We start from the raw sequence: 15,070 nt of genomic DNA, 5'->3' as shown, positions 1-15,070 counted from the left end.
GGTGGCAAGTGAGATCTACAAAGACCAGAAGAAAGGATGTTTGGATCTGGTTCTTCAGGGGCCGAGAGCAACAAGTGAGCTTCTGTCCAGACTGGAAGGACCCGCTTGGGCTCCGGGAGGGGATGCTGGGCTCTGGGGCCAGAGACAACGCGGCCCATCCAAGAGCGGCGCGTCTCCCTCATCTCACAAGGAAGAGGGACGCGACAGCCCACCCTCTGCTGGATGTAAGGGACAAGGCACAGGGCAAAGCTGCATCGAGTCAAACGCAGAGGCCGGGAGAGAAAATGACCACGCACAAATTCTAACGGAAGACACACCAACCAAACTGCAAGCCGATCGCTGGAGGAAGCGTCAATGTTTCGCTCTCAACAAAAACACAGAATTTGAACTGCTTGAGAATTTAGTGCTAAAAGGTTTGTGGCAGCTTCTAAATGGGAACATTTTAAAGAACACACATATTTCTCAGCAACATCTGGTACCTCTACAAAAACAGACCATGTGCTACAGCACAAATACATTATAAATAAATACCAAAAAGCAGAAATATTCAACACATCCTTCACAGAGCAAATATTACATATAAATATAAAAAGAATATGTAAAAGGTAAGCATGATGAGACTACATACAAAAGTTTCTGGGATGTAACTAAAGCCCTCCAAGAAAAAAAAAAGATCATCTCTCTGAAGAGACACATTAACCAAACAGAAGAGAGTAAGAATGAACTGAATGTGAAATTAAAAAATAGGGGGGAAAATCAACAAGTAAAGAAAACATAAACACAAAGGAGATTATGTTGAAAATTAGGGAGAAATAGATAAACTGGGAACAAAAAGATTATAAAATTGATAAATTAAACTGATAAACCCTTAGCTAACCTGATTAAAAGAGAAGAAAATCAACTGACCAAACTGAAAAATGAAAAAGATAATTAGCAATAGTAATAAAAAGAATATTCAGAGCCTATTAAATGCAACTACCTTCCAGTAAAATCAAGAATTTAAGAAAAACAGAAATACGATAAAACATAGAAACCATCCAACGTGGTGGAAGATTTCAATTCAGTTTCAGAAAAAGAATTAAGGACACCATATCAAGGCAGGGTGGGGGGAGGGGCTGGAGGGGAACTCGGTCCGTTTGGATTTAGAGGGGAATTCTCCTGAACATTAAATAAACAATTCTGATAGATCCCACAGAAACTAGTCTCCATACACGAGAAAGGATGCAGACAAGGGACAAGGGCTGAAATAGAACGGTCCCCAAGGAAGAGACGCGGCAAAGGCAGAAATGACGAGATGGAGCAGCTGAATGGAAGAGAGAGGGAGAAGAGGCCAGCTGACTGACTAAAAGATGTGAGGTACCAGGGCTGGGGGCAGGGAGAATGCAGTTCTCTTGTGCACATGGTGAATTGGGCATTTCCATGGGGTAGACCACAGAGAGCGGGGAGGGCCCACTCGAGAACCTGGGGCATAGCCACGGGGAGAACCTGAGAAAACCCATCACCCATCAAGTCCCAGAGAGGACCAGGTCCCCAGAAGGAAGTCTGGTCAGCGATGCAAGCGCTGAAGATGGACCAAGGGGACGGGCATTGAACAAAGGCCATTGTGGATGGGTGACAACTCTAGAAGCAAGACAACAAAATGCCACCTTCTCCAGGAAGCCTGCCTTGTGCTGATGACTTCCAATGGCCCTGTGTACGAACATGGGGGCCTGTTCATACACAGGTGTATGGTAGAGACGGCGGGAAGCCGCCGCTGCTGCGCCAGCAAAAGGTGGTGCAGTCCAGGAGAGAGTGAGTGGGGAGAACGTGACGGGCCCGAGAACGTGAACCGCGGTGTTGTCCGTCACTCGCTCCCCACGCTTCTGACCCCTCCTCGGTGAAATGCCCACTTGGACGAGATGACCTGGGCAGTCTCTTCCAGCTGGACATCGACGGTCCTATGAAACCCACCCACCAAGGACAGGTCGGGAGGCACGTTCTTAATAGTTATTCTACGGGTACGTCAGGGTCAGATAAAGTTGACTGACCTTTCACTAAGGTCCTCCTCCATTTCCTGTGGCCAAGATGGCGGCATAGGACCTAGGCAAGGGTGTAGAGACAGCTAAGAAGGTTCAGCCTTGACTGAACAGAAGGAGCCAAAGAGTAAGGCAGACCAGAGAGAGGTCTATGGTGGCATGTTACAAGACTCTGCGTCTATCTCTGGTCTTGTGCTGGGGGGAGAGAAGGCGGGGGGAAGAAGGGAAGGAAGAGAGGGAAGAAGGGAAAGATGGAGCAAAGGAGAGGGGAGAGAGAGAGGGAGAGGGAAGGAGGAAGGGAAAGGGAGGAAAGAGAGAGAGAAAGATAAAGGGAATGAGGGAGGGAGGAAGGGGGAGGGGGAGAGAGGGAGAGAGAAAAAGGGGGGGAGAGGGAGGGAGGGAGGAGATGGAGAGGGAGAAAGATGGGGAGGGAAAGAGGGAGAGGGAGAGAGAGAGACATCTCTCTATCTCGCACAGGACCAAAGATAGATGGATATAGTTCAAAGATAGACATATTTACCGAGAGACAGCAACAGCTATCTCTCTACACATAAATCACGTTGGTGAATGAGCTCAATATTCTGGACAAGCACACAGACTGGACACTTATCAAAGTAATACGAAGCCCGGAGAAAGAGCTAAGACAAGGGGTGTCCCGAAAGTCTGAGTTCAGTTTTAAGCTATTAAAGTTTGTATATTAAAACTGACAAGAGGGAGCATTAAAAAAACCAAACACACCTGAGGATGACAACGGGGCAAACCTACACATGAAGCATCACACGCTGCAGCTGGAAGACCTGGGTTCAGATCGTTTCTCTGAGGCTCACAGCTGGTGTGACTTTGGGGAAATCCGTTTACTCTTCCTGGGCTCTAGAATGAAGGGGCCATGCCCAAGGGCCTTGATGGCTCCTACGTGCTCCAGATGTGACTGGACAGTTCTTTGATCATTTGGAAAATCTTATTTATTCTTTAAAAATCCAATCTGACAAGTAGAGGAGGAGGAACAGCTCAGCAAAAGTTCCTGCAAAAAAGCTCTTGTTGGCTGCGTAGACCACGACACGAGGGAGACGGTGGCCCAAAGCCCACCCCAGTAGCATCATGTCTATCCATGACGAACAGCCCAAGGAAAACCAAGCAGGTACACGACTCTCCCTGGTCAGCCCCTACCAGAAGCCTCCTGTTTATGGCACTGCCATGCCAGGCCAGTGATGTCACCTGGAAGGAATCCTGTTGGGGGAGGTTTGCCCCAAAAGAGAGAAAGACCTCAAGAGTTACCTTCATATATTTTAAAGGCATAGAACCTACTTGACGCCAGAAGCAAAACAAGGGAGAATGAACGGTTAGGAATAAGAGCTAAATGTCCTACTGACGAAGGGAATTCCAAACTGGGTTGGGCCCTGGGCCAAGGGGGGGCTCCACTTCCTTGGGTGGGGGGCGAGGGCAACCACCCTTTTCAAGGGAAGTTGCAGAGCAGATTCCAGCTTTGGTACAGGTCAGATTTGACGTTTTATGAAGTTCCTTCCCATCCAGATCTTGTGATTTAAAAATTTCTGTGATTAAAACAACAAAACAAACCAAAGCTAGGTGACACCAGAATGGATAGAGAACACTGGGCCTGGAGTCAAAAAGAGCAGAGCTCAAATCCAGCCTCAGCCGGCTCTTTACCGGTTGTGTCCGCCACAGTTTCCCCATCATAAAATGGGGATCATATAGCATTCTCTCCCAGAGTGGTCGTCAGATAAAATTTAGAAAGCGCTCAGCCCGGTGCCTGGCACGCGGCAGGTGCTTAACCAAAGCTGCTTCCCGTGCCCCCTTAGAGAAGACAGGGAAGGAGACAGCCGCCTCTCTGACCTACATCTTCATCTCTCTCAAGGCTCCAGGAGAACGGCCTGTATTCACAAGATGGGTGCAAACCTTAAGGAAACGACTTGGCTTCCCTTGGCAATTCCATCTTCAGAGTCACCCGAGGCTCCAGGGAATGAGGCCCAGCCATCGGGGCCAGCTGCGGCCCTGACACTGAAGTCTGAGTCTCTAACACAGCCCCTCTGAAAAAGACGGAGAGACGTGGGCTCGCAGCTAAGCAAACATGGGCAGCGCTTCCCCTGGTGCAGGGGCACAAAGCCAAAGGCCTGAAACACCCAACGCCCCCTGACCCTGAGACGAGCCTTGACGAGGGCCAACGTAACACCTCGGGCTTTGACCGAAAACAAAGTTTCCTGGGCAGGAGCTGAGAGTTTTAGGAGAAACTGCCCAACACAAGTCAACGGTATATGACTTCAGCCCCCAAAGCCATTGGGACGTTTGGCTTTATCGACAGCCAGCCAGCCTTCCAGGAGGCGAGAGTCCAAGCCTCTGTACGAGGCCCTCGTCAGAGCATTTCCAGGGGCCCGCTTCTTGCTGGAGGGCTTCCAGGAGAAGGCGACAAGGACAGAGAAGACCTGAGAAGCGTGCCCGACAACAACTGCACCCCCTCCCATGCCATCTGACGAACGTATCACGGTACAAACTGGCATTGCCAGCTGTCACCCCATCTGTGCTCATGTCAAGGTTCAAAGGATCCGCGCCTACCTCTAGACGTGGGAGGTCCCTCCGACACGCCCCAGGCTAACCCACAACCTTCTGCACTTGAGGAAACTCGGGACCCAGAGTGACCTGCCCAAGGTCGTGCAGGTGGCCCCCCGGCCAGATTGGCTACGATGTGCCGCAGCCCAGGGGTGGACATGCGCCAGCTCATCGGTCACCTTTCCTACTTCTCATTTCCTGGGCACCAGGAGCTCGTCTAAAGTACTGTGGCTCTTCCCACAGCTTCCTTCTCCTGATGTGACACTCCCTGACCTCGGCTCTAGCTCGCGGGTGGTCTGACGACTCTCTGCTAGGACAGGAAGCAGGGCGCTAGGCTGGGAGTCAGAAAGAACCGCATTCACGTGTGGCCTCAGCCACTTCCTAGCGGGGCGCCCTGCAGCGGGCTGTGGAGAAACGCTCAGTCCAGGGCCCAAAAGTGCTACAGTGATGTCAGCTACTGTCGACGTCAATATCCTTACCGTCTCCAGCCTTTCTGGTCCCTCTGCTGAATTTCCCAACACACTTTTCTCTACAAGCTGCCACCTATCACAACATTGGCCGCCTTGGTCTAGACAACCCTCTCCAGCAGAAGCTGGTGCCGAAGCCACCCTTCTCTTCACGGAGGTTCTCCCTGCTGCCAAGCACATGTTGCCTCTCTAAAGAAAACCTGGGCACCACCCCGACATTTCAGTTTTCTGCTTTGGGAAGGGCCTCACCTAAAAAGTCCTCCAGGTCCTTCCCCACCCCCACCTCTTGGAAAACAAACCGTTCACAAACCATGGGGCGTTTGGGCTTTCCTGCCCCGCTCCCCTACACGGGCACAGTGCACTGTCTCCTCCCTGCTGACCTCAGTGCGAGTGTGGCCCTGTCCTGCCCATTCCCTGGTCACTCCTCCTCACTTCCTCTTCCGTCTGTGGCACTAACCCTTGAGCTGGTCTTCCGTGCCGGTCGCCTGGGGATTATTTTAAACTCTGGCCTCTTCCTGACCCCTCAAATACAATTGGTCCTCAGGCCCTTCTGATTCAACCTTGATAACAGTGGGCCACGTTTATCCCAAAGTCACAATCTTGAGTGAGGCCCCCATGACGGGTCAGAAAGTACGTGCCAGGTGTTCTACCTGCACATCAGGCACTGTGCCCAGTGCCAGGAACGGAAGGCCTCTGTCCCCAAGGAGTTAGTGTTGTCTCCTGAGAGACAACAGGGCCACACGGAGCCGTATCCAAGGGCTTTTCATGACCCTACTTTCTCCTGCGTGCCCTCCTCTCCACGGATCATCATGCAGGTGACGCCCAGGAATCGTGCCTCCTCTTCTCCTCTCCCCCTACACTATTTGCGTTGGGGTCTCCTCAGCTCCCATGGTTCCAACGATCATCTCTATGCTGATGACTCTCAGACCCAGATGTCTAGCCCTCACCTCTCTCTGAACCTCCATCTTGCACCTCCGACCACCTGACGGACACAGTGAACCGGACGTCTCAGACAGATAAACCCAACTTCCTCACAACTGAATTCATTCCTCATTACCCCAGCGCCCTCCACACCCAACGCTCTCCTCTTCCTGACTTTCCCGTTCCCGTCCAAGGGCAACGCCATCCATCCGCATAGGCTCTCAGACTCCTCTCTCCCTCTCACCCCCAGATCCAAGATGGTGCCGAGGCCTGCTGATTTCACCCGTGCAGCATCTCTGGTCACCATCTCTCCAATACCACTCCCCTTCTCTCCTCTGACCCTGTCCCCCTGGTGCACTCTCATCGCCTTGCACCCGGACTAGGGCAATAGCCCGATGGTGCGTCTCCTGCCTCCAGTCAGCCAGGAAAGTGACTGTCACCCCTACTCGGTCAACACCAGAGGCTCTCGATCCCCTCCAGGATTCAACACAAAAGGCTGTGTGGGGCCTTCCCAGGCCCTTCACGGTCTGGCCCCTGCATTCCTCTCCACTCTTCTCCCCCCTCCTCCCTGCCGCGCACTCCTGACGGCTCCTCCAATGAGATCCCCGCCTCGTGGCCCTGGGCCTGCCTGTTCTGCCTCCCTGGCTATAACTGCTTTGCACGGTGTCTCTCTAGTAAACTGCAAGCTCCTTGAGGGCAGGGGCTGCCTTTTGCCCCTTTGAGGATCCCCAGCGTGTAGATCACTGGAGGCACACAGTAGGTGTTTCTTCCATGCTACCCTAAAGTATGAGACAATCTGAGGAGGGCGTACACTGGCAGCTCGGTGGGAATGAGGACGGGTTCCTGTAGACGGTGGAGCGCAGTCCTGGAGGAAGTAGAGGGGAGGAGGGGCACACAGAGAGGGGAGATGGCGCACTCTGGATGGACCGCAGCAGACGGGGAGGGGCGATGCCGGGTGGGGAGCCGCGCAGGGAGCCGTGGGGAGGGTCTCCTGCATCACTCCTCCTGTGCTCCGGAATCACAGTGGCTCCCTACTGCAGACCTCCCCCAAACCAGCACCGCCCGATGTCTCTCCTCCTCCTCCTCTGTGACTTATAGGACCCGTCACAGCCAAGCCGTGCCGGCCCCGGCCCCCCTCCCCCACCCCCCGGCTCTGTTTCAGTGACCGCCATGCCTTCTGCCTGCCTGCTGAACACTCTTACCAAGGAGAAGGGCCACGCTTGCCTAAGGCGTTCCCTCTTCTCCCCAGGCCTCCCTCAGGCCCAACTTTAACGGGCACATCATGGCGTCTGGTGCACGCGTGGGTTCCTATCCCCCATCCCCATCTTAGGCGGTGCCTTCCTCGCAGCTGGAACTACGACTCGTCTAAACTTTCATCTCCTTCAGAGCCAAGCAGGGCTGTGTACATAGCAGGCATATAATGAATGCCTTTCTGTATTCAGAAGCAGCTATATGGGCTTGGAGTCAAGAAGCCCCGAGTTCAAATTCAGACCCAGACTGTGTGACCATGGGCAAGTGACTTAACCTTTTTGCCTCAGTTTCCTCAAACGCAAAGTGGGGATCATGACAGCCTCTCCCCTCCCAAGGGTGTTGTGAGGACTGAATGAGATGATGATTGGGACGCGGTTAGCACGGTGCCAGGCACACAGTAGGTGCTACACAAAAGCAGGCTGTTGCTATTGTCACTGCGCTCACGCTATCTCCCCAAAATGATTTTTAAAGGCGGATGCAAGATGCCAGGCAGAGCCCTTTTAAATGCCCGACGCGCAGCCGAGCCTGCCATGCCAAGCCATCCGGCATTCTCCTCCAGGCTGCCTCTCCTAAGCACAGAGCCCTCCGTCCGGCAGTCCCCGGCCCCGTGGCACAGCTCTTCCCAGGCCTACCTCCTGCCAACAAAAGCAGCGGGTGCCCTGGCCCCCCCCCACCTCCCCGGGCCTGCCCCCGGTGGGCAGAAGCACGCATCCTCCCTTGACGGGCACCGCGGTCCCCCGGCAGCGAGCAGAGGCTGCAGCCCACAAACAAAAGGAAGAGCGTCCCACTCACCGTCACCCACAGCCATCCCGCTACTCTCCGGAGGCTCCGGGGAGCCTTGGGGAGCCCAAGGAGGTCAGGTGGCCCACGGAAGCCCACGACACACCCGTGCACGCCACCCCACGGCAGGCTCGCCGCTCCAGTGCAGCATGAAGGGAGCAGTGTGTGGCCCAGGCAGCTCCGCAGCTTGCTACCGCAAGAGCCAACAGCTGCTGGGCCATTTCAAAATACAAGTCCTGGGTCTGGCAGGCAGGCTCCTCCCGCCGAGGAGCGGCCGGGCTGAAGCTTTGACAGCATCCAGCCCGTCAGAGCCGGAGGGTCAGGCCGGCCTGGCAGGCCCTGAAGGTCACCGGGAGTGCCCCGAGAGAGCCCCGCCATGGCGCGGGCGGCCCAGGACCCGACTTCCTGCCAAGCCAAGCTGTTCTCCAAGGTGATTCGCACCTTTTTGTCATGCTCTTCCCACTTTTGTGAATAGGGGAATTGAGAGGCAGACCCCCTCCCCTCCTCAGCTGCCCTCATTATGCAGGAGGCATTTCTGGCACAGCGGGCTCTGTCCCAGGAACAAAGGCTGCTCTGGGGGAGAGCAGAACATGCAGCTGCACAGCCCCCACCCCCCACCCCAGTGCCGGGCACTTGCAACTCCAAACACACTGCCAGGACAAGCAGTGCCCCCCACCCCCATGCTCTCCCTCCTTTGGAGCACAGGGCCCCGGAAATGTGTGAAGCCAACAAAGTGTCTCCATCCTGGGTCCCCTCGACCAAGCTCCCAGGCTCGGGACCCAGCTCAGCAAGCAGCAGGGTGCTGCTGTCACCAGCGACGGCAGTGACCTTCACGGCCCCTCTGCCCCCGGGGGCTCAGCCAGAGCTCCACGGCCCTCATGGTGTGGGGCACCACCCAGGGACTTAAAGGAACAAGAGAGTCACCCTAAGCAGGGACATGGGGCTGATTATCAGGATGATGAAGCCCTCGAGGGACCATGTGACACAAGGAAAGTGACTGGACCCCCATGGCGGCCCTGCTTGCCTCTCCCCCGGCTGCCCCTCCCAAGCACACCTCCTCACCTAGCCGCAGCCACTGACGGGGATCACAGGGGACCCATGCAGGACGGCGGCTGTCTGGCCCGGCCACGAAATCACCTCCTCTCCAAGAAAACTCGTAAGAACGTCAATCACGTCACCAAAGATGGGCTCACGGAAGCAGAGCCCCCGCAGCCAGGAGAGCCTAGTGCCCAGGCCCTAGTGCCACGCTGGACGGGCTGCCCAATACAGACAAGATCGCGGCCAGGCTCAGCTTCCTCATCAGTAAAATGGGCCACCTCCCAGCCCCCTGCTAGCCTTCGCTGGCGACCAGTATCATCTGTACCATGAAGAGGAGCACTGGTGGTGGCGGAGAAGGCGCTGAGGAGCAGAATCATGAGGAGACCACACAGGGGCACGGAACCAGAGAGAAATCTACAGGGACATCCCCCACAACGCCCAGAATCCCAACCCTGCTTTCCTTCAGGGGAAGGGGGCTGGCCTGAGAGGAGAGGGGCTGCAATTCTCTGCTCCCAGCCCTCCCTATGCCCCCTCGCCACTGCCCACCCTTAATCCTCGCCAGGCCCCATTCTGCCTGGCGTTCTATCACCTCACAGTCCCTCCCAGACCCCTCCCCCAGTCTTTCTGTATATAAGGCCCATCTTGTCTCCATTAAGGTGCTCAGATTCCTTAAGCGTCTGGCCAGTATGGCAGATCTTTAATAAGCCTTGTCTCTGGCTGAGGGAAAAAAAAAAGGAGAGGGACTCTCCCCACCCCACCCTCCTCCCCGAGGTCAGACCAGGAGAGACGTCGCAGGACCCCGAACCAAGGGCCCTGGAGGGCGCAGGATGGGGCTGAGAGCCAAGGTGGGTGGGCGGCGGCCGCCTGCCCCCTCGCCAAGGCACTCAAGCCTCCGCAGGCTCTTCTGGAGCTCAGGGGCTGACCTCCACGGCCACGAGGGTGCTAGCTGAGGCTGGGCAGAGCGCTGCCCTGCCTTCCAGGGCTGTGGGGAGGGTCCTGTGGGGTGCCCGGAGTCTAACTGGAGAAACGTTCCCCAGCACAAACTCTCACCGGAAGAGCAACAGAATGGAACGTCACGTGGGCACCAAGTAAGCCAGATGCTTAATTCCGCAGGCGCCAAACTCAGGTCCCGTCCGGAGAGACGCAGCAGGTCAGACCAAACAGGACCGGTGGCGGCAGTGGTGGCACCACCATCATCCAGAGAAGCCGCTGGGGAAAGTCCCGCCTCGCGAGCCTTGCTGCAGACTTCCCTGTGGTGGCGGACTCTTTCCCATATCCCACACAGACATCAGGGGAAGGGGCATTCACACGCTACATCTGCCCCACAGGAGGAAGCCATGATGGGGAAACAGAGTCAGAAGCGCTGCTCGGCTCCATCCTTGAGACAGGCGCGCTCGCGCTTCATGCAGGACCGTCGGGTTCTTCTGCAGGCTGCTTTGTCCAGAGGCCATCTACACATGGAGCCGGCCTTGAGGGGAAGGGTCTCTCAGGGAGAGGCGTGGGACATGAACGGGTAAGAAGGGTGGGGCCAGACTGGCTTCGGAGCCAACGATGAGGGTTCTGACCCCCTCCCCTGACATTCCTCCTACTAACACCACCCAAGATTTCTGCTTTGGCTTTGGTCTACAGGGACTGACCTGCCATGGACAACTCGGGGGGCCCTCTCTCCTCTGCCACCTTTGCCTACCGCGTCTCCAACGTTAACGAGCTCAGATGGCATTGCTCACGCTGCTCTCGGCGCGGCTCTGACTCCGCCTCGCTGATGTCCAGGACCCCACTCCGCGCGTCTCTCCTGGGTCGCCTCGTCCAAGCACGTTTTCTACTACCTCTAGCGCTTCTGCTGAAGCGGCATCTCACGCCACCCTCTGAAGTGATGGCAGCCTCCATGGCAGGGCTCCCAGCAGAAACCCTCAGGCATAAGGTCTGTTCTGCCGGGTATTTTGTTGTTTTGCTGCAATTTTTATTTATTTTTTAAATGCATTTTTATATTATTAAATATTTCTTAATTATAAGCAGAATGTTTTAACAATTATTTTTAAAATTTTTGAGTCCCAAATTCCTTCCCTCCCTTGCATCCCTCTCCCCTTAAGAAGGCAAACAACTAAATATTGATTATACATGTTAAATTGTGTAAAACATATTTCCACATTCCCCATGTTGCAAGAGAAAACAGACCAACATCTTAAATTGTATATCAAGATAAAGTCAGAATGGGTACACCATTTAGATATAAAGGCTGATACTATAAGCAAACTAGGAGAGCAAGGAATAGTTTACCTATCAGATCTACGGAGAAGGAATGAATTTATAACCAAATAAGAGATAGAGAACATTACGAAAAGCAAAAGGGATAACTGATTCCATTAAATTGAAAAGGTTTTGCACAAACAAGGCCAATGCAACCATGATTAGAAGGGAAGCAGAAAGCTGGGAAACAATTTTTACAACCAACATCTCTGATAAAGACCTCATCTCCAAAATAAATGGAGAACTGAGTGAAATTTATAAGAATACAAGCCATTCCCCAACTGATAAATGGTCAAAGGATATGAACAGACGGTTCTCAGATGAAGAAATTAAAGCCATCTACAGTCACATGAAAAAATGCTCTAAATCACTAATGATTAGAGAAATGCAAATCAAAACAACTCTGAGGTACCACCTCACACCTATCAGCAGACTGGCCAACATGACAAAACAGAAAAATGATAAATGTTGGAGAAGATGTGGGAAAGTTGGAACACTAATACATTGTTGGTGGAGTTGTAAAACGATCCAACCATTCTGGAGAGCAATGTGGAACTATGCCCAAAGGGCTATAAAATTGTACATGCCCTTTGACCCAGCAATAGCACTTATAAGGCTGTATCCCAAAGAGATCATACAAATGGGAAAAGGACCCACACGTACAAAAATATATACAGCAGCTCTTTTTGTTGTGGCAAAGAACTGGGAATTGAAGGGATGCCCATCAATTGGGGAATGGCTGAGCAAGGTGTGATATGTGAATGTGATGGAATACTGCTGTGCTATAAGAAATGATGAGCATGATGGAAAGCGCTACCCACATCCAAAGAAAGGACTATGGAATCTGAATGCAGATTGAAGCATACTATTTGCTATTTTGTTTCTCTTCTGTTGAGTTTTGTTTCCTCTTTCTGGTGGTTCCTCCTATTGGTTCTAATTCTTACTTACAACATCACTAATGTGAAAATATGTTTAATAGAAATGTATATGTAGAGCCTCTATCAGATTGTGTGCCGTCCTGGGGAGGAAGGGGGAGAAAAATTTTAAACTCAAAAGCTTATGGAAGTGATTATTGATAAATCAAAATAAATTAATTTTAAAAATTGATGAGCAGGCAGACTTCAGAAAAACCTGGAGAGACTTGATTGGACTGATGTTGAGTGAAGCGAGCGGAATCAGGAGAACGTTGTCCGCAGTACCAGCCACGCTGGGTGATGACTAACGCTGATAGACTTGGCCCTTCTCAGCAACGCACGGATCTAAGACAATTCCTAAAGAGCCGCGATGGAAAGCGCTATCCACCTCCAGAGGATGGACCGTGGAGTCTGAACGCGGGTGGAGGCAGACTCTTCACTCCCTCTCGTTGTTGTCTCATTCTTTCTCTTCTCTCTCGTGGCTCCAATTCTTCTGCACAACATGACTAACGGGAGTATCCTGAGGGTCGCCACAAACGCCAGGGTTGAAAGCGACCCCTCCCACAGCCTCACATCGTGGGGACAGCTTCCTGCAGGAGAGCCGAGGGAAGATGTGGGGGGCTTGAGACTCTGCGCTCGGCCAGCACGTTGCCGGGTGTCAGCGACTTCTTACCACCGCCCTGAAGTCATGGGTAATGCCCCATGGGGTAACGTGCAGCTGAGGCCATGAGAGGCCAAAGGCCGTGGCCCAGAAGATGCTGTGACACAGGATGCGTTTCCATGGCAGCCTCTCTGGGACTAGGCCACCTCATGCAAAGCACTTTCAGAAGGTGGCCCACCGGGGCCCTGGCTTCCTCCTCATCTGGGGAGGGCCACCTCCAGCCCGAGCCTCCCCTGCTACTGTTTGAGGGACGATGAGATGGGCCGAAGGCCAACCACCAAGTGAGGGGGCGGACGAGGGGCTGGGCTTTCACACCGACCACGCTAAACATTAACTCCTCATATCCGGCACCAGCGTCATCCGCCGGGGAAAGAAGGGACAAGAGGGTGGGCGAAGAGGCTGGGAGAACGAGCGCAGAAGAGGAGGACAGCATCCACGAGGGACCCCGTCCACCAGCATCGCTCGCTGCCTCGCTACATCTTCCCTTTGACTTTCACAGAAAAAGCTGCCAAGGGGCCACTGTCCCACACTCCCGTTTCCCGTCCGCCACACACACCTCATCTCCGGCCTCTGCCACCACGGTCCTCTCCTCCTCCCCCCCCCCCCCCGGCCCTTCCTGGTGGGGAATGCCCCCCCCCCCCCCCCCCCCAGCCCCAAACATTCTGTGCTGACCCAGCTCATCCTCCCAACCGGCCCCGCGATGCTCAAGAGCTGGTCTGGCCGGCACGCTGCCTCCCTGCTTTCTGACCTGAAAAGAAGAGCCAGATGAAGAGAGGTCTTGGGGGTCCCTAAGATGGGCCAGGCCCAGTGACGCAGAGGTACCCACAGAACACATCTGAGGCCAAGGGAAGGGAAGAAGCACTGAATAGGCACCTAGCGTATGCCAGGCACTGTGTGCTATGCCCTTCACAGACGGCATCTCTTTTGAACCCCACAACAACCCTGCCAGGCAGGCACTGTGTCGATGCCCATTTTACAGTTGGGGAAACTGAGGCAGACCGAGGTTAAGTGACTTGCCCAGGTTCACAGTGCCTCAGGTTGGACTGGAATTGTACACAGTGGCCCTTTTCTTTTTTCTTTGATCTCTTCTGGGGTGTAGAACTAGTAGTGGTATCCATGCAATGGTTTGCTCAAAGGCCAAACAGCTGAACAGCCTGTGGGGCAGAGTTCCACAGGGCTCTCCAGAGTGGCTGGGCCAGTCCACAGCTCCACCAACAATGCATGAGTGTGCCTGTTTCCCTAGCCACTCTCCAGCCTTGGTCACTTTCCTTTCTAATGGGGATGAAGCAGGACCTCGTGGGGGCTTTAATTGGCGTTTCTCTAGTCTTTTGGGATTGAGAGCATCTCTAGACCTGGCCAGGAGCAGCCTGTTTGTGACCTGTGACCAGAACCTGCTGGGGAAGAGCTAGCCAGTATTTGTGACGCTGGGTCAACAGTCAGGAGAGAGCTCAGCAGAAGGAACCATCCTGGAGGAGCAGCCGGGTAAGCGGAGAGCACGAGGGTCGGCCATTTGGCCAAAGGGCAAGGGAAGGGCCGGTGGTGGACCACGCCCTCGTAGCAAGCGGCGACCATCCTGGCTCAGTCTAAGCCTCCCTGGGGAGGAGGGCTCAGTGCAGAAAGCCAGGGCGGCTGGGCTCGCACAACTTCTTTTCCACTTCATTTTTAATTTTTTATCAGAAGGAGGAGCTCTCTGGGAGTGGGGGAGGGGTGGGGGGAGCCAGGGAGAAAACAACCCCCCCCCAAAGAAGATAAACAGATGTGTCCGATTGGTCAGGCAGAGGGGAAGGCCTAAAGGAAAGACGCTAAGTTCTGGTGCGGACACGCTGAGCAGATCTGGGTCCCGTGTGTGCGTGGTCGGCGAACGCTCGAGAGCGGGGTCCCCCAGAGAGTAGGGGCAGGACGGACCCCCGCAAGGAGAGGTGCAACTACGCGCCTCACCAGGCTCCGCTGACCTGGACGAGAGAGGACCCACCAACCTGGACGACAGAGGACCCGCGATGAGGGAAGTGGGCGTGAAGGGGGGGCACGAGGAGGGGAAGCAGGGGGTGCTTAACAGGACACGCCGTCAGAATGCTCGGCAGGGTGGCCTTAGGGGGGCAATGGGCTGTTGTTGTTATCATTCTGCCGTCATTTGGGGTTTTCTCTTCTTTTGCTTTTTGGTGAGGCAGTCGGGGTTAAGAGACTTGCCCAGGGTCACACAGCTAGTAAATGTCA

At 54.3% G+C, this 15,070-nt stretch overlaps 1 protein-coding gene across 12 annotated transcripts in view; it reads right to left on the bottom strand.

Annotated features, from left to right (window-relative positions):
- The window catches only part of CLASP2 (cytoplasmic linker associated protein 2), a 141,467-nt gene that overhangs the window by 97,335 nt on the left and 29,062 nt on the right, over positions 1-15,070 (bottom strand). The window contains exon 1 of one of the 12 annotated variants that reach the window (XM_027835801.1): positions 8,009-8,097. The exons of the other annotated variants lie outside the window; for them this stretch is intronic. Coding sequence (XP_027691602.1) covers positions 8,009-8,024 — 16 coding nt within the window. The 5' untranslated portion in view covers positions 8,025-8,097. Of the gene's footprint in view, positions 1-8,008; positions 8,098-15,070 lie in introns of those variants that run through there. 12 annotated transcript variants of the gene reach the window in all.

This window comes from Vombatus ursinus, unplaced genomic scaffold (genome assembly GCF_900497805.2).
Source record: "Vombatus ursinus unplaced genomic scaffold, bare-nosed wombat genome assembly UNPS02014817.1, whole genome shotgun sequence".
Taxonomy (NCBI): domain Eukaryota; kingdom Metazoa; phylum Chordata; class Mammalia; order Diprotodontia; family Vombatidae; genus Vombatus; species Vombatus ursinus.
Note: the sequence above shows the minus strand (reverse complement) of the source record. Positions and strands in the feature narration are given on the sequence as shown.